At 41.4% G+C, this 22,581-nt stretch overlaps 1 protein-coding gene and 1 long non-coding RNA gene across 7 annotated transcripts in view; one reads left to right on the forward strand and one right to left on the reverse strand.

Moving 5' to 3' along the window:
* The first annotated feature begins 1,201 nt into the window (after window positions 1–1,201).
* The window catches only part of LOC310848004, a 102,527-nt gene continuing 81,147 nt past the window's right edge, over window positions 1,202–22,581 (forward strand). The window contains exon 1 of the long non-coding RNA XR_014566124.1: window positions 1,202–1,923. This is a non-coding gene — a long non-coding RNA (uncharacterized lncRNA). The remainder of the gene's footprint in view (window positions 1,924–22,581) is intronic.
* The window catches only part of TOX2 (TOX high mobility group box family member 2), a 256,694-nt gene continuing 250,251 nt past the window's right edge, over window positions 16,139–22,581 (reverse strand). For all 6 annotated transcript variants that reach the window (XM_083746262.1, XM_083746263.1, XM_083746259.1 and 3 more), the window contains one exon: window positions 16,139–17,314. In XM_083746262.1, the coding sequence (XP_083602388.1) occupies window positions 17,278–17,314 (37 nt within the window). In that variant the 3' untranslated portion in view covers window positions 16,139–17,277. The remainder of the gene's footprint in view (window positions 17,315–22,581) is intronic.

Below are 22,581 nucleotides of genomic sequence, written 5' to 3' on the forward strand. Positions count from 1 at the left end.
TGATCCTGCAAAGGGCACCCACAATGTAAAGTGTGAGTGCTCACTGTGCTACAAAAACTGTCCAGCATGTTATCACCACAGATGTCATTTGGAGGAGTAATATCACTGAATGCTCTTTTGGGCAAAACAGTTCTCCTACATACAAAGCTAAAGGTCAAGTATAAGGTTTTTCGTGCAGCCTTCTTAATATGTTAGCTTTTAACATTTTTTTTTATGTGCAGGGGACAAGCATTTGTGAAGAGGAACATTCCATTTTGCGAATCCCCAACTGGAATCTGGAATGGGGCAGCCCAAACACATGTTGACCACCTCCATCATGAAAGCTAAACCATAGTGTCAGAGCCAGCTCCCGACAGTGGCAAGGTTGAGCATTTGTCAGTTCTCATTTACTGGTAAATCTCTTCAATTTGCAGTTTCCAAAATAATGAGAGTTGAAACTCAGCCATCCTCCAAAGTTCAACCTTATATTAATTTAGCGGGGTAGTTTCCCAACCATCCAATATTTACAAAAATGCATATATTAGGGAAATGTGTGCATAAAAATGCATATATTAGGAAAAATAACATACAAAATGCATTATGCTAAGGGAAATAGCTTGTAAAATTGTCTATGTATTCAAAACTGCATGCAAAAATGTATTTATTAGGAGAAATGTGGATGGATTTTCATGAAGATCTTGCTGCCGAAATGTGGACAACTGAGGATTGGAAAAATGAGAAACAGAGAGAATCAAAATGGACAGATTCTTCCATCCCAAGCACTGATCAGGAAACCATATCCCACCTAATCATAGGTCATATTGATAGACTATGAATTGACTAATCTGGGTTATAAACTGGCAACTTGCCTCTCAAATAAATGGTTAATCAACAGCCACAACACACTATTGTATGTGTTAATAATGATGATGATGATGTTGATGTTATGGACACATAACATCCTAGCTTTGAGATTTTTTTAAAAAACCAATTAAAATCTCAGAAATGTTTGCCGGTCGGCAGTCCAATCATATAATTCTTGAAATCAGAAAGTCACCCTATGTTGATTTTTCAGGGCATGAGGGTTTTCAGTCTTACCTCACGGAAGTACTTTCACAAGACCACTTCCCTCTGTGATGTTCAAGGGCAACCTGTGGTGACTCCCCACCACCACAAAAAACGTTGTACGAATCAAACTTTACTTTGCCCTCAATTCTCTTCTTTGAGCCCTGTGTAATGTCCAGCTTCCAGGTGTTTAGAATTTATCAAATGAAGCTTCTTGTTTTTGGCCCTTTCTGCATAATATTTTCAATATGGCTTGTCAAGACAGTTTTCACTTCTGTTCCATCACTGTCAAAATAATAGCAGAAGCATAACAAAGACAAAACACTCCTCTATCAGGCAGAGATTACCCAGCTGCAAGTTCCCAGAGAAAGCTCTGTGGTAAATGCAAGACACAACATGGAAGAGAGCTCCCCAGTAGTAGGGCAAGAGCCAGAGATAAAATCTTTTGGGGGTGATGTCTCTGGAAACTGGTGCCAGAAAGTGAAATATACTCGGAGTCCTGTAGCGATTTCATGCTCTTTATTGCAACTTGTAAAACAGTGATTTAATTCCCTCCCCCCAAAACCTCAGGCTTTTATATACATTATTTACACAATGAGTCCCATCTGATTGGCTGATTCTGCTTCCCTCCTGGAGCCTGATTGGTCTTTTCCTGCAGACCAATCAGTTGTTGCATTCTACGATCCTACCAGCCTAATAGGTTGATTAACTTCCTCCTGGAGCCTGATAGGTCTCCTGCAAGCCAATCAGTTGTTGCATTCTAGGATCCTAATTGCCTATTGTTCTGGGATCCAAGCTTAGTACATAACAGAAAGAAAGGGAGAAAATATGGAAGGACGGATGAGATAGACCAGCCTTCCCCAAGCAGAGGCTTCCCAGGTATTTTGGCCTGTAACACCCTTCAGCCCCAGTTTGCTTCTTCACATCTGGTAGCTATGTGTTACAGGAAAATGGCTCCCATGCTATGTGTAGATATTGTTGTTGTTAGTTTTATATGTTCATATATACGCTGCCTCTGACAGGAGCTCAAGGCAACTTACAGATATGTGAACTGCAGGAGGTGCCATTTCATATTTTGAAATAGAAGGTGGGGAGATTCTCAGAAACTTTGAAAGGCCCACTTCTGTATATATTTAAAATCAAACAGCATTACCAAAACTGTTTTGAGAATGCTTCTTTTTCACACCTCATATTCAGTGCTATTTTATAGAAGAAGGGGTACCGGAACTCACCATGAACACCTCCCTTGTTCTATTGTAATGGCAATAGTGCCCACCTGAGATGTGCCGAAACTGAGTTCCGGCCGAAAAAAGCCCTACTTTTTACATGGGAAATGTTTGCCGTGTTTGTTAAAGCAAACCTACCTAGCATATTTTGGCCCACGCCATGGTGTGTTATGATACTAATTCAGCATGCAGAACCCAAAAAGCTGGATCAGAAACATGGGTGCTCTCGAAATTGTACCTTCCAGCAGCCATTCCATCTGGCTGCATCAGAGACAGACTTTCCCCCTTCACTGGTCTGGCTGGGACTATCTGCTATTTGGTTCCTTCCCTCTCCAATTTGTGACCATGGTTGCTAAATTTGTATATTTTCTTTCCTTTCCTGTCCCTTTTCTATCACATCTCTTATTTTGTAAGACATTATTTTGAATGTAAATTACCTTGAGTGCATTGGCGGAGTGTCAATATATAAATGCAGTTAGTGTGTAAGCAAACAAATACAGCACCGGCCCTACCATTAGGTGACTTGGGAAGTCATGAAATTATTTAATGTAATTATTTAATGCATTATTGTTGTATTGCTATTTCAAGGAGAGGCACTTGAGGAATATTTATTCCTAAAGCAAGGCACTTTTCTCAGGTGCCAAAGTAATGTGGCTAGCTGAGGGCAATCTATGCACCTCCCTGACTGGAACAGTAGGGAAGTACTATTTGCTGCTGTGCCTCGGGCAGCAAAATGTATTGGACGTGTCATGCATGCATGCGTACATAAAGGTGGATACATTAGGGGTAGTCAGTGTGATGCCTTCCAGATGTTCTTGACTAGAACTCGCACCATCCTTGTCCATTGGCCATGGTGGCTCAGGCTGCTGGGAGCTGTATTCCAAAACACCTGGTGGGTACCACGTTGGCTACCACTGTCATCCATGGTTTGAAGCAGGGAGGTGGGCTGAGTTTAAATGGGGCACCTGATCAATGAACTGCTGTCAGTGTAATGTTGCACACAATATGCCTCTAAGATCTGTGTAGTAGCATAATTAGGGCTGGAAGAACTCAGACACCTGGCAGCCAAAGCTGAATTCCACCCTGCCCTAGTGATCCTCACCTGTGCCCCCTGCGATCCCTGCTCAACAGGTGTGGTGTTCCCCCTTCTTTCTGTACCTGGCAATTAAGAACAGCTTGGAACAGGACAGCACCACATTCTAATAAGGATGTTTCTGTCTGTTCAGGAGGAGCAGCTTGGTGAATAATGAGGAACCCAGCAATTCAGTGCACCGTGACTTAAACAGTTTACTTATTGCAGCAGAGCCAGCAATGAGAGTTGTTAAATCCTGCATGACATTTACCTTAATTCCACAATATAATTAATTAACTCTCCATAATCCAAATGCAATTAGCAAGATCTCCGACTGCGCCTCTTAATTGTTCTGTGTGCTATTAGCCAAGTGACTGCAAGTGACACTTTTCTTGCGCAGTGTCGTGCCCCGGTGTCCTCTGTGCTGCCGCCTTGCCTGCCTCTAGACTTTGCGCATGGACCTTTCTCCTAAGCCTGCCATGTTGAAGGAAGCCTTATTGATTGCAGGGGGATTTATTTTCATGTAATGGTCTTAGGCAGGAGGCATAACAAAGTGGTGGTCTGAAGCTAAGATGGGAGATGCTCTGATCACATTGCCTAATTCTATACTTTCCTAACTGCATTGCTAATATTGCTAACTGCAGTTTTATAAATTAAGCAAGCCAGGCTTTGGGAAATGAGGTGGTGTGATTTGTTTGAGGTCAGTTTTGTATACGGTACCCATTGCTATTTTACAGTTTTGTTGTTTTTGTTTTAGTTTGTGCTGGGTTTACTTTCTGCTGGTGCTCTAGCTGGTTGCAGAAATATGTCCTGGTAGGTTTTAATATATTCTGCACTCCCCCTGTCATGACTATATGGTGAAGGATAGCACAGAAATATCTAGCTAGATAAATAATTTTTAAAATGCAGAATTTCTGTTGGTGTGTTTATACTGAGGCTGGGCCAAAATGTCCCCCCACCCCTTTGCAATTCTACCATTCCATTCCATATGGTCAAAATGCAGAGGAAAATGCTATATGTAGCAACATTTAAGGGGGATTCTATGGGGAGGGATGACCCAGAGGAATGCCACAACAGCAAAAGTCAAGCAGGGGACAGTTTTGGCCCTTCTTTGTTGCTGTCTCAGCTCCTTACCTTTTGAGCCCTAGTAGATGCCATGACTGCTCTCTATTTTAAAATTCAGTTCAACAAGCAAACAAAAACAAAATGTGCCATCATCATAGACAAACACAATGAAGGGAGAATATATTAATTCCAGCTGATAAATCCCTGGAGGTCAATATGACAAAACTAGTTTAAATCTGTATACTCCAGCTTAAGTGAAGTACACACAGCAAGGACGGTGCACCACTATTGAAATCAATGGAGCAAGTGATTTATGGCCTTAGTCCATTTGATTTCAGTGGGAACTAAGTACAATAAACTTAATCCGGAGCTATGCCATTCGGAATTTCCAATTACTTAATCCACCTTGAGCATCATTTTAAAAAGGAAAAGGTACCGCTGACTGTTAGGTCCAGTCGTGGTCGACTCTGGGGTTGCATGCTCATCTTGCTCTATAGTCTGAGGGAGCCGGCGTTTGTCTGCATACAGCTTCTGGGTCATGTGGCCAGCATGACTGAGCTGCTTCTGGCCAACCAGAGCAGCACACGGAAACACCGTTTACCTTCCCGCCAGAGCAGTACCTATTTATCTACTTGCACTTTGACGTGCTTTCGAACTGCTAGGTGGGCAGGAGCTGGGACCGAGCAACAGGAGCTCACCCCATCGTGGGGATTTGAACCACCAACCCTCCGATCTGCAAGCCCTAGGATCTGTGGTTAAGACCACAGCGCCACCCACGTCCCTTGAGCATCATTTACTCCCCTTTAATTTTTTTAAAAAATCCCGTTTTTTAGACAGCCATTTGGTACCTGCAGGTTACTAGGAGTTTCTTGCAAAGATTGCGCTACTAGGTGGACCTTGACAAGACTGCCTATATTTTTAAGCAGGAGCTCATACAAACCACAGATGGTGGGCTACATAATTATTTTTTCATTGAGAATATTTAAATGCTTTTCAACAGAAAAGCAGCTTGCATAATAAAATTAATTGGGTAACCATTGACTCATCTTAAGTTTTTGCTAGTGCTTATCTACCATTATTTTCCTTGAGCAGGATGCTTCTTGAATCTCATAGACCTCACTGGGCAAATAGTTTCAACAGTTCTCAGCTCTGCAGCCCTCATCACAGAGCTTCAACTAAACTAATTCAGATTAACCAATTCACTGAATTAATTAAAAAAGCAACCCTCTGAATTACACATAAAAAAAGTTCCTGTAATTTCCAGGTAAACTGAAAGTGGAGAAAGTCTCTTCTATGATGAAACTCTGGGCATTTTTTAATTCAATTTCAATTTAATAATCTTTATATGTAGGAATTTCATTGCACTGCACTCTGCTTGGTTGTGGCCACTGCATTTACTATTTGTACCTATCAGAAAAGGGATGCTGTCGCTTAAGTTAAATATATCATAAATGCTGAAACAAATAAATATAAAACAATTGCTTTATTTGGCATCGCCCTGTGTGGGAGCTTTGATGTTTTCTTTTTCTTCTCACGTATATTTCATACTTTAGATTTTAAAAACCTGAAAGCTGGGGGGAAATGCCACAGGCAACATGAATTAATTGTGAATTGAACTGTGAATGGAATTAGTTCCTTTTTGAAGGAGGTGGAGGTGAACTGGAATTGATTCATTTTTAAATGAACTTTCCACATGCTGCTCATACTTGGGACTTGCTGTGGTGTACTTCCCAATGGCCACCATTGCAAGATTGCCTATTTCACAAGAACCACGAGCCTTCTAGGTCCTCTTCCCAGTACACATCCAAACGTCTGGACATCATCTGTGGCTGTCAGCAAAGGTCAAAGCCATTTTATGGAATTTCCCTCTGTGGCCTGCCTACTTTTCTATTCCCGAACAGCTAAGGATTGTTCTGTGCTATCCAATCTATAGCAGATTGATGAATCAATCTATTGAGTCATTCTACACCTGAATTCCTCCAAACTTGCTTGATTTGGCTTGGGTCTTGGCCAAATCCAGTACATAACTGCTGGGCATTGGAAATGGGGAAAGTGTTGTTACACTTAGGTCTGGCTTGCATCTGGTTGGCCAATGTTAGAGCAGCATGCTGAGCTAGATGGGCCTTTGGCCTGATCCTGCAGGGCATTTCTTATGTGATTACCTTAAAAGCCTTAAATGGATTAGGACCTGGGTACCTTCTCTCTTATGTAACCCCATGTGTTGTGTTCAACATCTGAGGCCCTTCTCCATATTCCCTTGATGACTGAATATGGTAGGTGTCCATGAGGACTAGGGACTTCTCAGTCATAGTATCAGTGCTCTCCAATGAAGCCTGAGCCTGAAAACTGAGCTCTTCTAGATGCTTGGTGAACATCTGCTGATTTTTGTTTGTTTTGAAAGAGAGTAGGTATGGTATCATAGAATTACAGAATTGCAGAGTTGGAAGGGACCATGAGGAACATTTTGCCCAACATGGGCCTTGAACGCACAACCCTGGGATTCAGAGTTTCATGCTCTACCAACTGAGGATCTGTCAATCTCAGTTCTTTCAGTTTCTCATTTTTCCAGGCTTAAATTCAGTTCTCAGTATTTCTTCAGCAACATCCTTGTTTTTAAATCTTCAGCATTTTAGTGCAATCTTCTCCTAATAAACACATTTTTGTATGCAGTTTTGACTTACGTACACATTTTTACAAGCATTTTACCTTAATATAATGCATTTTAGTATGTTATTTTAACCAATGTTTTCATTTTCAATTCCACTTTCCCCTAATATATGCCTTTCCATGAAGAGATGCATGACAAAGTTCAGGTAAGTGTGAACTTCAAAGGGTAGTTGTAGTTTGGTTCTCAAATCATTTAGGAAAGTGAATTTGATAAATTCAGCTTCAAATGCAAACTGAATTTCTCTCCCATCCCTAAAGGAAAGGCCTTTATCACTGACTGCTTTATGTTTGGTTTAGCTTCTCCTACTTCTCTATTATTCCCATTTTCTACCGATCTGTTGCTGCTGCTTTTCTTTTTATTTGACTGATTGTCTAAACAGTTGCAGCCTGCTTTTGTTCACTGCTTGATAGATGCTTACTGTTTTTAATGGATTTTGTCATTAGCTGCTTTGAGTTCTTACAAAAGAGAAGGTGAGGGACATGCATTTTTACAATAATAAAATAAAATGCATCTCCATCAGATCATTTGGGTCACACTTTTTTTTTTTAAAGCAAGTAACAACCACTTGAATTACAAACTAGTGGTGCCACTTTAGCCTAATTAATTGTATGTTCACAAGTTATTTTGAGTGCTTGAAACAAGCAAGCAAACAAATAACAACTCCTGTGAAAACAGCTAAAGAATCCACAACCCACTTCTCCTTTTGGGTTTAATTTTTTTAAAATACCACTTTCTGTGCTGCCCCATAACATCAAGTTCTCGGGGGGGGGGGCGCTTACAATAAATATTAAAACACACAGCCCTAAAATCAAAAGCAACATAAAGACCTGGGTCTCATGCCATGACAACCCAAACTATGGGCTCCCAGGAAGGAGCTTTTGTAGGGTGTTTTGAATGCTGCATCAAGCTGAGCTAAGCAGTGGTTTGGCTTAGTGCATCATCTGAACTGGAACTCATGGCTGCAGCCTATGGTTTATGAGGAGGGAGTTAAATCCCAAGTCTCCTTTTGGATGGTGTGCTAAGCCAAATTTTGCTTTAGCTCAATGCAGTGTGGCAGTAAAAAGGAGCAGGGAGGAGCAAAGCTTGTATGAGCGTCACACCAGAAGTGTGCATGTTTGCATTGTTTGACTCACTGCACTGTGCAAAACAGGACAAGAAAACAAAGCTAACTGGAACCCCAAAGTTATAGCACAGATTTACATGTTACACGGGATGTGCAATGAAGCCTAGCATCACAGAAATGGCACAGAATACTGTAGATGAGTGTGCCAAGCACTCAATGCTACTCTTCAATAACATGGACACACTCATGGAAATATAACAGTTTTAAGAGGGTGGTCCATCATGCAGCCCAAGAGCCTCATGTGGCCCTCGGTGCCTTTTTGGAAGTCCTCAGCAACATTTGACATCCCCCTCCCCACCAGCCCTCGCTCTGCCTTCCCAAAACTGAATAAGCAAGGTGCTGGGCTTTGGGAAGGCGGCATGATGGCTCTGACAGGGGGCTGGAGTCCTTCAGCCTCATTCCCAAAGCCTAGTTAGCACTTTCTCAGCTTTGGGAAGAAGATGGGAGGGCTCTGGGACCCTGCCAGAGCCTTGCACCTCCTTAGGAAGGCAGTGTGAGGGCTGTGGGGCGTAAGAGTTTGGCCTCCCTCCCTCAACAAGGTAGCGTGTGGCCCACAGGTTCTGCGCTGAAGTACTCTTGTAACCCACTTGGTATGAAAAGTTGGGCTGCCCTGAAACAGAAGATTTCACACATCTCTAAGGTGAATTGACTTACTTCCATCTTTTTAGGAATCCTGCTTTTTCAGGGAGAAATACATCCTTGGTTAAGATTCATGTAGAAAATATACAAAAGAAGTTTCCTTTCTTCTTTCAAAACTTTACCATCCATTTGAGACATTCTAAGATGGTTCTGCTCCAAAGAACACGACCACTTGACTTTCTACTTGTAGTTCAATATTCAGCAATCCTCACTTTGCAAATGGTATAGCAGAGTTTGTACTGGGTTATTCTTGAAAAGAAATTTAGATTGCAATAACCCATTTATCAATGCATATGGAATGCTGCTGCAGTAACAAGAAGGATGTGCCCTACTGAATGTATCCATTGACCTTTATTGATGTTAATAATACAAGATATCCCATGTTATATAAAGGAAATCTTATGGGGTTAAAAACAACAACAACTAGGAAGCAAGAGCAGACAGCCTTGCTCTACTATGCTGTCTCAGCCTTGCTCTACTATGAAAAATAGCTGGACTCTATAGATATGTAATGATTTCTCCAAACCCTCTGTATAATATGTCATATGTCAGGAGTGCTCTGATGGTGTTTCCTGCTTGGCAGGGGGTTGGACTCGATGGCCCTTGTGGTCTCTTCCAACTCTATGATTCTATGATTCTAATCTGGATCTGCTTTTCTGGTGCTGAGCTCCATAGCAACAGAGCAGCTTAGGGACACAGACCAAAGCAGTCCATGTTGACAAGCTCCGTGTCAACTTTGTCCGCTGCTTTTTCTAATCCTTTGTTTGCAGCCTTTCTGTCAGCTGGGACAAGGAAGCCAGGGGCCATCCAAACAAACCATCTTCATTAGAAGGTTTGCAGAAGCAAGGGCTTTTCTACTTTTGGAAATTGCATTGCTATAGAAATAATGCAGACTAGCATAAGAACGACGTGGGTGGCGCTGTGGGTTAAACCACAGAGCCTAGGGCTTGCCGATCAGAAGGTCGGTGCTTTGAATCCCCGTGAGGGGGTGAGCTCCCGTTGCTCGGTCCCTGCTCCTGCCAAGCTAGCAGTTTGAAAGCACATCAAAGTGCAAGTAGATAAATAGGTACTGCTCCAACGGGAAGGTAAACGGCATTTCCGTGCGCTGCTCTGGTTCTCCAGAAGCAGCTTAGTCATGCTGGCCACATGACCCAGAAGCTGTATGCCGGCTCCCTCGGCCAATAAAGCGAGATGAGCGCCGCAACCCCAGAGTCGTCTGCGACTGGAGCTAAGGGTCCGGGGTCCCTTTACCTTTAGCATAAGAACACAAGAAAGTTCCTATTGGAGATGGTCAAAGGCCCACCTAGTCCAGCATATGGTTCTCATAGTGGCCAGTTGACTCTAGGAAGCCCATAGGAAAGACCTGTCACCTGAATGAATCCCAGCAACTAGTATACAGTATAGACAGTATGCAGCAATGGAGGCAGAACATTGCCTTTGTGGCTACTAGCCATTGATAGGCTTATCCTCCACAAATTGATCAAATATTCTGTTAAAGCCATCCAAGTTGGTGACCCTCTTGTTTGAGCAAATTCCACACTCTGTGAATTGTTTGGAAAAGTGCTTTTCACTGTGTAAATAAGAAGCAAATGATGTCGCTTAGAATATATGTATATACTCAAGGATTTCAGTTTTTTTGCCCTGGCTGCAATTCCATCCATCCTTGATGCTTAAGTTCATGGATTGCTTTGGATTAATGATAAGTTCATTACCAGACCACGCATCTATCGCTATGTAGATTTTAACTTCATATCCATGTTTTACTTCAGTAAATAGACTCTGCAGTTAACACATTTAATTGCTAGATGCATGAAATTCTACTGTGTCTGAATGTAACTGCTCACAGTTTTGCAGTAGCTTTTATTACCTTTCCAAGTTCCTGGGGTTTTTTTAATTTAAAAAATGGGATTCGGATCAATAGCGGTAAAGGGAGGGGAGGTGTGATGCACGACTGCAAGCTTCACTGGCTATCATTTAGCATCCAAAGGGATTTATGCCTTTTTTGCTTAACAGCTTTGTCTTCTGCTTGCTAAGAATGGGGCTCCACCAGACGGAGGATGCCCTTAAAAAAAGAGGCTCTGCTATGATGGTTCTGCTTGCCTGCTCTCCTGGGGCATGCAAGTGGATTTCAGCCACACAACACTGGCCAGTCTTCTAGGAAACTTGCTTTCTGGGGAAGCTTTGCTAATCTGAGATCTCTGCAGCATTTGAGTGCATGTGTGTGCTGTTGACTGCTAGCTATACCATTGGCCCCACTTATTTATTATGGAATTTGTATTGCCAGCTCTTAACCTATATATATGCTCTTTGAGTGGCTCACAGAGGCAGGCATTGTTTACCAGGTACTAATTCAATTTCTGTGGTGAATGAGTCATACACCCCTCTTTTTTTGATGGAGGAAGTAATACCAGTTGCTAGGAATCACTGCTGTGCTCATGTTAAGCTGGCAGGATTCCCATAAGCATCTGATTGACCCTTGTGAGAACAAGATGCTAGATTAGATAAGTCTTTGGGCTGATACAACAGGGCTCTACCTAATGTTGTTTGCAATGGGGACACTTGAGCCTGAGTTACTTATGAATCTCCTCTCTGGACTTTAAAAACGAATTCTTAAAAACATTGAAATAGATCTTTATATTGTTTTAATTCTAATATAGATGATTACCTGTTAATGATTATACTTTGTATATGTTTGGCTTCCTGTGTTTTATCCATATTGTTTTAATTTTTGTCTCTGTTTTTTTTTTTTGGGGGGGGGAGTGGGATATAAATAAATATAATAGTATAGTGGTACCTCAGGTTACATACACTTCAGGTTACATACACTTAGGTTACAGACTCCGCTAACCCAGAAACAGTACTTTGGGTTAAGAACTTTGCTTCAGGATGAGAACAGAAATCGTGCTCTGGCTTCAGGTTAAGAACAGTTTCAGGTTAAGAATGGACCTCTGGAACGAATTAAGTACTTAACCTGAGGTACCACTGTAGTAGTAAATAAATAAATAAAAATTTGAGTGAATGAGCACCTGCATATTCAGATATTCATAGGTCATGATTGTGTCACACATTGCATTAGCAATGTGGTTAGGTGAGGTGGTGACAGGTGCCTGGAACTGGATTACTCCTATGGAGGTATAACACGTCATTCAAAACAATGTTGATCTTAACAATTAGGTGGATTTACTTGGATTTGCCTGTCATGCATCATGTTTTATTGACAGGCCTCTTATGAGCAAAATGTTTGTTTGCTAATAATTATTTGAAATTAGGCTCAGAGCCTGGGAGCATATATTTTTGTGCTGCATAGCTAAGTAAAAAAGAAAAGAAAAACGGAAATAAACGTTTCGGACAATTGTGAAAATAATACTTACTCGGGTATGGCCTCAGTGCTGTTATTCTTTTTCCTTAGAAAGCCCAACTACAAAGGTTTCCAACACTGGCAAGCAAAAAAAAAAAAAAAAAAAGGCTTGCAAGAAATTGATGTTAAAAAATCAGGATAACATTGATTTTATGTCAAAGTGACAGCATGAACAGAACAGAGCTACTTAAAAAAAGGGGGCTCAGTTTAATTACATGTCTAAGACTGAAACCCTGTACAGATTAACCTTTGATTTAAGCCCCTTTGAACTCAATGGACTTACTTCTGAGTAAACATGTATAGAATTGCGCTGTAAACCCTTGGTTATACTGAAATGACTAATGAAGTGATTTTGATAGCTCTTGCTTTTGGAGAATGAGACACAGCTTAGGCATGCTAAATTAACTGTAGTCAAGTGACTCTTATTCTGACTCCTAGAAGACTCTCATACATAAATTCATCTGCATCCCCAAAGTACTGGAGGGAGTTCAGAAACTGGATTGTAACATAGTGAGGTTGTACTAGATTGCAAGAACTTTGGGCAATGGTATTCCGAGAAAGAAGTGCCACATTATACCAACTTATCAATTAGCACGTATCTATATGTATCAAGCATAACAAAAAAATATATAATAAAGACTTGATAGTGCACCTGCTTATAGCAGCTCGAATTACCACCAGTTTTGGAAAAATGTAGACAGGGCCAATCTTACTACTTGATACACTAAAGTGTGGGATAATGCCCTACCAGAAAAAAACTAACCAATAAGCTGAGAGTCCTTAGGGGCTAAAGGAAAAATGATGCTTTCATACCTGTTTGGTCTGACTTTATTTTGTTTGCAAGCAGGGAGAAACATGGCCAAGGAGCATCCCGCCCCTCCCCCTTGGCCATCAGCCTATGACTGAATATGGCTCATAAAGTGACATTTGAATACTTTAATTACCTTCCCTCAGTATAATAGGGTTCATGTTTTGTAAGCCTGTCTTGTTTTACCATTATGTCTGTTATGAATAGTTCTAGTCACTAACTTTCTTGCATTCACATATCTGTTTATTTATTTTGGTTTTATTTTACGTCTGTATTTGCTCAACAGTGATCTATAATTGTATGTGGTATAGTTGTGTGTGTGCGCACATACACACACACACGCACCTCTTGTTCTGTTGAAATCAACAGGGCAGAACTGGCTTATATCCAATTACTTGAATCTAAAATATTACTGCTAAACTGAGTGGGTTGTGTGATAGCCGAAAAAAACAAGGTCCAGTGGTACCTCGGGTTACAAACACCTTGGGTTACAGACTCGGCTAACCCAGAAATAGTACCTCAGGTTAAGAACTTTGCCCCAGGATGAGAACAGAAATCGTGTGGCGGAAGCGGGAAGCCCCATTAGCTAAAGTGGTACCTCAGGTGAAGAACAGTTTCAGGTTAAGAATGGACTTCCGGAACCAATTAAGTTCGTAACCAGAGGTACCACTGTATAGGCAGATAAGAACAGTGCATTATTCAGCAGATGACCATATCTATCAGTTCATGCTATGCAGAACACAAGTAGACAAGGCAGATACGTTGAATTCTCCAACTTGTGAATAGTGCTTAATTTAGAGGCTTATCAAGTTGATAGTAAGATTGCAACACGAATGCCCTTTTGTTTGAAGTGGGAGAAGTATGCATTGCCACCACAAAATATCAGATAAAAGACTGGTTCTTTGCCAAAAGCATAGTGCCCCTAGATCTTTTTGTGTTTTGGATTCACTTGCAATGGATTTGGATCCCAAACAGACCCAACCACATGCAGAAATCATTTCTTCTCTCAATCCACCCTTTTCAGAAAATCCAAGGATGGCAGGTGTCAACAAAGGATTAATTCACTGAATTACGGGAGAAGGAACACCATAGCGCCAAGATTTTACAGTTATCAGGACATTGAAATTGCAATTAGAAAATGACCTCAAGTAAAAAAGGTAAAGATAAAGGACTCCTGGATGGTTACATCCAGTCAAAGGTGACTATGGGCTTGCGGTGCTCATCTCACTTTCAGTCCTAGGGAGCCAGCATTTGTCCACAGACAGTTTTCCCGGTCATGTGGCCAGCATGACTAAACTGCTACTGGCACACGGAGAAACGCCATTTACCTTCCCGCCGCAGTGGTACTAGAAAACTGTCTGTGGACAAACGCCGGCTCCCTTGGCCTGAAAGCGAGATGAGCGGCGCAACCCCATAGTCGCCTTTGACTGGACTTAACCATCCAGGGGTCCTTCACCTTTTTTACCTCAAGTACATTTCCCACACAATTGTTCCAACCAATAAAAATTTGAGTGGACTCAAGGTTGTTTTGCCAATAAACAATAGTTGTAGTCCAGAATACATGAACTCCTGTCTGAGCAAATGCATCATGCGCCGGATGAACTGGACTGTAGTCCATGAAAGCTTACTGCATAATACAGTGGACGCTTGGGTTGGGAACGCAATCCATACAGGAGGCACATTTGCAACCCGCAGTGCCACATCTGCGCACGAATGGGTCGCAATTCGGTGATTCAGCGCTTCTGCGCACACGCAAGCACCAAAATCTGGAAGTAACCCGTTCCGGTACTTCTGGGTTCGGCGCAGTGCGCAACCCAAAAATTCGCAACCTGAAGCGTCTGTAACCCAAGGTATGACTGTAAATGTGTTATTTTCAAAAGTCTAACAGGACGCTTCTGTTGGTTTCCCTGTTCACTTTCAGTCTGAAGGGCACTAGCTCCTTGCATGCATTTCCTTGTTTGGCATAGGGCTGCCCCTTCCACTGAGGTGAAAATGAAAATTTTCATTGGTAGAGGAACTCTACACATGCTTGGTCATAAGCCATAAGCCAACGAAACTGGGGCAAGTAACTGCAGTAAGATCTCTTAAGGAGGAAAGCAAGTGTTTGTGACCTAAAGGAGGGGATGGGAAACCATCAAAGTAGATGTGTGGAAGGGCACTCATGCGCATCTCTATAATTTCCCAAGTTTTCTCTTTTACTTTAACTATTTCCCTCCATCTAGGAACAAAACTCCATAGTTTTCTCCCTACTTTGCATGTGTGTCTGTTTGTGACCTTTGGACCATGCCTTCTGCAGTCCATTCCTGGGACACCCCCCTTCCAGTCCTACTAATGTTGGAGTAAGGGCAGATGGAGCACATCAACTTGGGAAGGTAGCCCCTCTAGGACAAGGCATTGCTGACCCTGAACCTATGTTGCCTTGTGGGATATCTTCAGGAGAAGAAAAGGCTAAGGAGTAAACCCTACACAAATCCGGTGGAGTCCCCAGGACGGTTGGATGGTGTCTTGTATGCCTCCTTCTGGCAACTCCTGCTGCCCAGCTGGTGCCAAACATATTGCTCTACTTTCATTTGGACCACATCAGTGAAGTTGGGGTGTGGAGTGGTCTGGTCGTCTGGGACAGCCCAGGACCTCCATATACACTGCCCAGGCTTGTGTCCCAGAGAGATCATTTTGGTGCTGCCAACTGGTTTGATTTGACTGGAGTGTCCCGGAGGTGCGCTCCAATGTCTCATGAGACAGACAGATGCCAACAAAACAACAATATTGAAATTCCAACATCAGTAGGACAAGGATTGCAGAACCTTCCAGCAAGGAGGGGATATCTGACATAGGATTTCCTTTCCAGTGTTTGACCACTCACCCCCACCCACTGCACCTAGCTTCCTATTTTTGCCTGGGATCATAGGATTGCAGGACCACAGGATTGCAGGACCCCAGCTAATGTAGCAAAGAACACTGGCCGTTCTTAAGCCTATGGTCTTGCATTTCATTGTGCAGGTACATCATTAGCAACTCAGGACTTGGCAGCACATCAAATGTAACAGTATTTTGTGTCTCCGAACAGTTGGCACTTCCATCACAGAACCAACACAGAACAGCACCTGTGTGTGTTCCACAAAAGAATGAGGCTGCTTTGTTTCTACTTTTCGTATGTTTTATTATAAAGAAAGGTAAGATAAGCATTGTGAGCCAAAATGTGCAGGTACTGCAGAAACAGCACCACAAAGAAAATAAAAAATAATAATTAAAAAAAAAAAACCATGGAAAACGCACTTTTCATAAACTGTAATCTGCTTTCTAATTTTTTCATAAATAGACAAAAATCCTTGTCAGCAATTTTAAATAGATGGACATATGGCTGAAAAAAATATAATAATGCCATATAACATGGATATAAACTGTCCATTTCTTGCTGTACAAATAATAGAAACGAGTTTGGCAGGTTTTTTTTGTTTGTTTCTTTTTATACACATCTCCATTCTATGTATAACTAAAAAAATGTGCTACAATTAATATAAAATGCTTTTACTATAAAGTAAACTACTAATTTCTTCCACAAAAAAATCTTAAAGATGTCTTTAGCACAGTTCTAAAACATTTATTAAGCTACTTACAACTATCCAACAAATTATATTTTTCAGGGTCTTTTCACATTGTTTCCCTCTCATATTTGCACTTTTGCTTCCCATCTGCTCTGTCCACCTAACCTCCAAACAACAGGTTCTAATTTTTAATTTTTAAATTTAATTTTTTTTTGCCAGACATCTGAGGCCTTTCGCATGTACAATATTCACAACAGACTTCACATTTGTCTTGCACAAAGGTTAGTGCCATTTAGCAAGTCATCGAAAGAGTGTCTCCTCCTGCTGAGCCAAGCCTAATGCCTCTGAGCGAGCGCGGCACCCAGGTCTGTGCTGAATCTAAAAAGCAGTTCGCTAGGAAAATGGTCCATAGCTAAGCTGGTGGCAAGCAGAGAAAGGGCAGGCAGGTGGGGTTGGGGGGGGTGGTCCTTTGTAAATTTTGTTCTTTGTGATTTATGCAAGGTTGGCTTCCATGTACAATAGGACTTTGGAGAAGAAGGAGAAAGGGAGGGAGGAGGAAGAGGAGAAGAGAAGGAAAGGAATAAGCTGCTCTCAGAGCCAGGATATGAAGCCAAAGGCGAGGTGCTCTCTTGCCCTTGTGACTTGCTTGATGCCCATCTGGGTAGCCTGCATCACAGACCCTCTTAAATGTCCTTCCTTTTCACCTTTGCAGAATGGAGATGTCAGGGTTTAAGTGAGGTAGAGTGACTTGTCCCTTGGCAGCATGCTGTAAGAGAAACAGAAGGAAGAGGATGGGTGAGATTGTGAAAAAATAATATTAATCATAATCATAATACAACCACCAGGCTAGCAGACACATCTAGAATATATTCCATACTGGTATATAGGTTTATGTATTCCCTACTTGCTATATATTGTAATTGCCACAAACTGGATTTTTAAAATGTGGGATAAACTATCCAAGCCTATTTGATAGCAGCATTAGGATCGTTTGTGGTTGTAAGTTACAAATAGATGGGAAGGCAGATTAAAGGGCAATCCTTCTTTCCTTGGCTTGAAATTCATAATGATTACAGAGATCTTAGGTACAAAACACAATAATCAAAACCAATGGTATGTATGCTGTTGAATCTAATGCAAATTGAAGCGGCACACTGTGACTTCGAGAAAGGATGTTTAAAAAAGTTGCCCTCTCAAAGAACAGAAACAATTAACCTATTACGTTAATTTAATATCTATCTATATCTCTATCTATCATCTATCATCTATCTATCTATCTATCTATCTATCTATCTATCTATCTAATCTATCTATCATCATCTATCATCTATCTATCTTTTTGCCAAACCATGAGAATGAGTTCAGCTGAGACAAAAGTGGGGGTAGGAGAAGAAGAGGCTACAAGGAAGTAAAAGACTGGCGATTTCAGGGCAATTTAAGCACCCCTCACTTGCATGGCTTCTTAGCTCTTTTGTTTTTAAACTGGACCCCTGCTCTCCATTACACAGCTTTAAATAGATTGGCCCTTAACTGTCATCCCAAATTTGGCTCTCTGTGGTAGCTAACATTTGCTGGTTTGTGCCCTGGAGATTAACCCTCCCCTCAAAAACACTGGAGTAGGAATAATGAGAACAGAGTGAAGCACTTCACTGATATATCTGTTTGCAAAAGAAGTCAGCATCCTATCATGTCCACATTCTCTCTTATAATTCACTTATCTGTACTTTTTTATAAGCAGCATTTAAAATGTTCTGTCTTCCTATCCTCAGCAAAGATTTAATACGTAGACAAAGTAGTGAGGTCTTCTAGTACCAAAACTTCATTAATTTTACAAACTACTCTCCCAAACACATTACAGGCATTGCTATAAATAATTGAATCCAAACTAAGTGTGCTTACTATGTTTTATCTCTCCTTTCTTACGGTGTTTGTTCACTTACTCAAGTGATTTGGAAGACTGAATAATTTGGAATGAATCTTCCAGTCTCCATCATGAATTAGTGTAGTCTGTTTTTGTTTGGACAAACTGACTGTATGCAAGTCAGCAGGTCTGTGTGATTTGCTTCACAGACTAATGCTCTGTTCAAGCTGCTTATCCCAGAGTGCTCCCATGACCACTCTGGACTAAAAGGTTTAAAGAACACAGCCTAAATTACAAAGTTTGATTAAGATGCCCAGAGAGCAGATCATACATGGTGGCATGGAAGGGTAAACAATAATTAACTGTGAGAGATGAGAGCGGCTGACAATTATTCAGTGGTCTAATGTCTGATAAACAGAGAAGAAAAATAAACACAGCAGTAGCCTTTAATGAGAAAAACCCAGCGGTCATGACCATTATTAGGATGGAACAAGCCTGAGTAACAGAGCAAATATTGATGGCAAGGTTCTAAGATCTGCTGCTCAGATGCTGCTGCACTTCAGATTTGGCACACAGTCCTGAGAGTGCTGAAGCATTTTCACAAGAAGCTCTGAGCATGCAAAAAAGGAAACTGCATCGTATTGAACTCTCCATGTTCCTGTAACAAGCAACAATCTCAAGTAACAATGCATTCAATGCCCTTCCAAAGCCAATATCTGTGCCTCACCAGCTAGAGATGAAGTGCTGTTGTTTAAGCCTTCAAAATGTCTGGAGCTTTATGGGTCTGGTTTGTTCCACTAGATAATCAAAATCTACAATAAGTAGAATAGTCAAAGCAACTTTTGTGCTATTTGTGCTCACAAATTATATGATAAACATGCTTCAAATCAAGGTTGCAAAAATTGCAAGGTGTGTGTGGATGGCTCAAAATTTCTGCAGACCATCCATACCACCTCTCTTAATATAAGTCTGCACTATGCTGGAGGTATATTACAAAAAAACAAAAAAACACACCAAACACCTCATCTTTCATCAACGTGGTTTCCGTTTGTGAAGTTTACAACATGTTTTCCTGAAACTTTTTTTTTATGTGTCTAGATCCACCCTAAGTCCCAGCCCCTACAGAATCTGAACAAACATATACTGTTCTGAAAAAACACACAAAAAGAACACAAATTAGGAAGGAGGCTGGGTTTGCTAACTTTAGCAAGGTAGTATGGTCTAGGGCTATAGCATCCAAGAGCATATGAGAGGCATGTTGCCATTATAATATTTACTGAATAGCCAAGTGCATTTCCTACAATTATGGAATTAAACAATTGTACTATAGTGCCATTCATTTCCTCCTGAATCCCATTATCAAAGGATTACACTGTGCCTATCATCAGAATGACCCAAGACCACTGATTCTGTCCAAGGTGCACTGCCTATGTTAGACCTTCATAACAGATGTTCGAATTATGCTGACTTTAAAAGAACAACGGTGTGTTCATTGCAAGCATCAAATATTACAAGAAGACTGTGAGCATGATTCGTCCAGGGATGACATTTGATGCGGACTGTCATACATTGTGAGGTAGACCAGAATCATCAGCAACCCCCACCCACCCCCTGCCAAAAAATATATGCCCCACACTGGAATTTTGCTGCAGAAGTTAGTTCACCTCATAATCTGCTATAATGATTTTCTGTCATCCTTAGCCTAATCTGCATAGTTTAAATATGATTTTCCAGGAATATGAGATAAAACCATGAAATCTGACATTTTCACTGTGACAAAGGCATGAAATGTGAGCGCTTTGATCATGAATGGTACGGGGCACTGTGCACACAATACTGCATCTTGCCAGAATGCCAAGAGCTTGTTTTCCTTCCTTAGAGCGGCTACCTGCCTGCTGCATTCATGTTTCATTAACTCGAGCATTCTTCAGCATGCCAATACGCCTAAATAATGCAACTTTTATATTGGGTTATATATTATTTTGATATTGAGCTATATAATGAAGCTGCACTTAAGAGAGGCTTCTAACCTACATCAGCCCCAAAACAGGTGTCTCATTACATAACCTGCCTTCTGAAGTGCGTATGTGTGTGTGAGAGAGAGAGACAGAGAAACACACACACACACACACACACACACACACAGAGAGAGAGAGAGAGAAAGAGAGAGAGAGAGAGAGAGAGAGAGAGAGAGACAGACAGACAGACAGACAGACAGACTTACATGGAATGTTTAAAAATTAGCCCCTTTTTGCTGCAAACAGCATCACATAGAACCAATAGAAACAGCAATATTTTGGAAAGTCCTGAATGCCAAATATGCTTGAAATTGCTTATTTGCCTCCCACATTATTATAAAAATAACATACCACACCGTTTCTTCCTACTGCAAGGTACTATTTATTCCACAGCAAGTTCTGTGTGGATACGTGTAGTAGGAAGGACCCAAACAAGTTCAAAAAGCATTAAGCACTGGCATTCCAAAACATTTATGCCTTCTCTTGAACTTTCCAGATTATTTAAGGAAAAGCACTTCCCCGCTCTCTCTTTGTAGGAAGGGGCCTTGAAGTCTGTCTGGCCTTGAATTTCCCAAATTCCATTTCCACCTAATGGAGGTGAAGGTGAGGCAGCCTTGTTGCAGAAAGGCAGCCTTGTCTCAGAAAAGCATCTTTTGCCACTTTACCTCTTTGTCTGGTCCTTTAATAATACAATAGATAAATGTGCACTCTGGTGCTGGGGGTGGGAAGGCATACAAATGGAACTTAAGAAAAGGAAAAGAAAGAAATTCCAGAGTCTTCTCCACCACCCCCTTATCCTTTTCAGGAGGAAGCAGTTCGGAAAAGAGAGAGGGGACGTGGGTTAGCTTTCTCACTTGTTTCTAGTCAATCAGAGTTGTGCTCAGCAGCTTTTGCTACAAACAGGAGAAATGAGTTTTTGGAAGAAGGATGCATGTCTGACCCAAACACAGTTGGTATGCTTCCACAGCGGGCTTGTGGATGAAATGATGGACACCTGGATGGATGGAAGGCATTTTCTGACTAGCAGGGACAAGGTCACACCCACATCATGCATTTAAAGCCATGGTTTCTCCCTCAAAGAATCCTAGGAACTACAATTTCCAGCATCCTTTGGGGGAAGTCATGCATTTTAAATGTGCATTAAATGTACATAGTGTGGCGTGTCTTCAGCAAGAGTCTTTCTCAGTAAGGCAAAATGAGACCTTTTAACTTGGGATCTTACATATGCAAAAAAACAACAACAACCAAATAAAAATAGTTTGCCACTGGGAAAATGTTGTAGCTGTTTGACTCTAGCCAAGCACCTGCAATCCCTGGCTATAATTTAAAACGTTGGCCACTTTTTTTTTAAGGTCAGTATTTACCTAAAAAAATCATTTAAACAGTAAACATTTGAAAACAGGGTGCTCAGTTCCTCCTCTAACTGCCAACATTTAAGCACTATCAAAATTTACACAGCCAAGTCGTAACACTTTAGGCCTTATGTGTACAGAACTGTTTTGCCATGGTACTGGAGACAAGTTGTCTCAAAGGACAACAAGAAAAACTTTTCAGGCTTCCCCTGGTGGCAGGGTGGGGAGGTGGGGTTTACATTCACAAAGAGGACACTGGGCGGGAAATCCCTGCAGCAAAGCAGCTTCAAAACAGACAGAAGTAATCCTAAGGGACCAGTACAATATTCACTTGTGCTACAGAAAGGATGGGAGATGCTCTTTATGCAGAAACTCCACTGATGACCACAGAGAGTAGAGATGAATTCTGTATTTCTGGATGGAGTGATGCCATAGATAAAGCTTGAAGTTTCAATAACATATTCCTGTCTTCTTAAACAAAACAAAGCCCAGTGCTTAATCCACATTGCAACTGAACTATCATGGCACCTCCCAGAGAACCCTGGGAATTGTGGGGCTCCCCCCCCACAAAGGTACTGAGAGATTATAAGACCAAACTGCCACAGAGAACTGTGGTTCTTAGGATCCTTTATGAGATTCTTTATTGGAAGCAGATGACATGTGCCAGTCAAACTGGTTTATGTTTGCAATGGATGCATGGCTGAAGGGGGGAAAGGCTAAGCTTCCCCTTCTGTGCATTTCTACCCACACAGCAATATATGAAAATAGATGTGTAGCCAATCAGTGATAAGATCCTTATTCT

Source organism: Podarcis gaigeae (assembly GCF_964106915.1).
Source record: "Podarcis gaigeae genome assembly, chromosome: 6".
Taxonomy (NCBI): Eukaryota; Metazoa; Chordata; class Lepidosauria; order Squamata; family Lacertidae; genus Podarcis; species Podarcis gaigeae.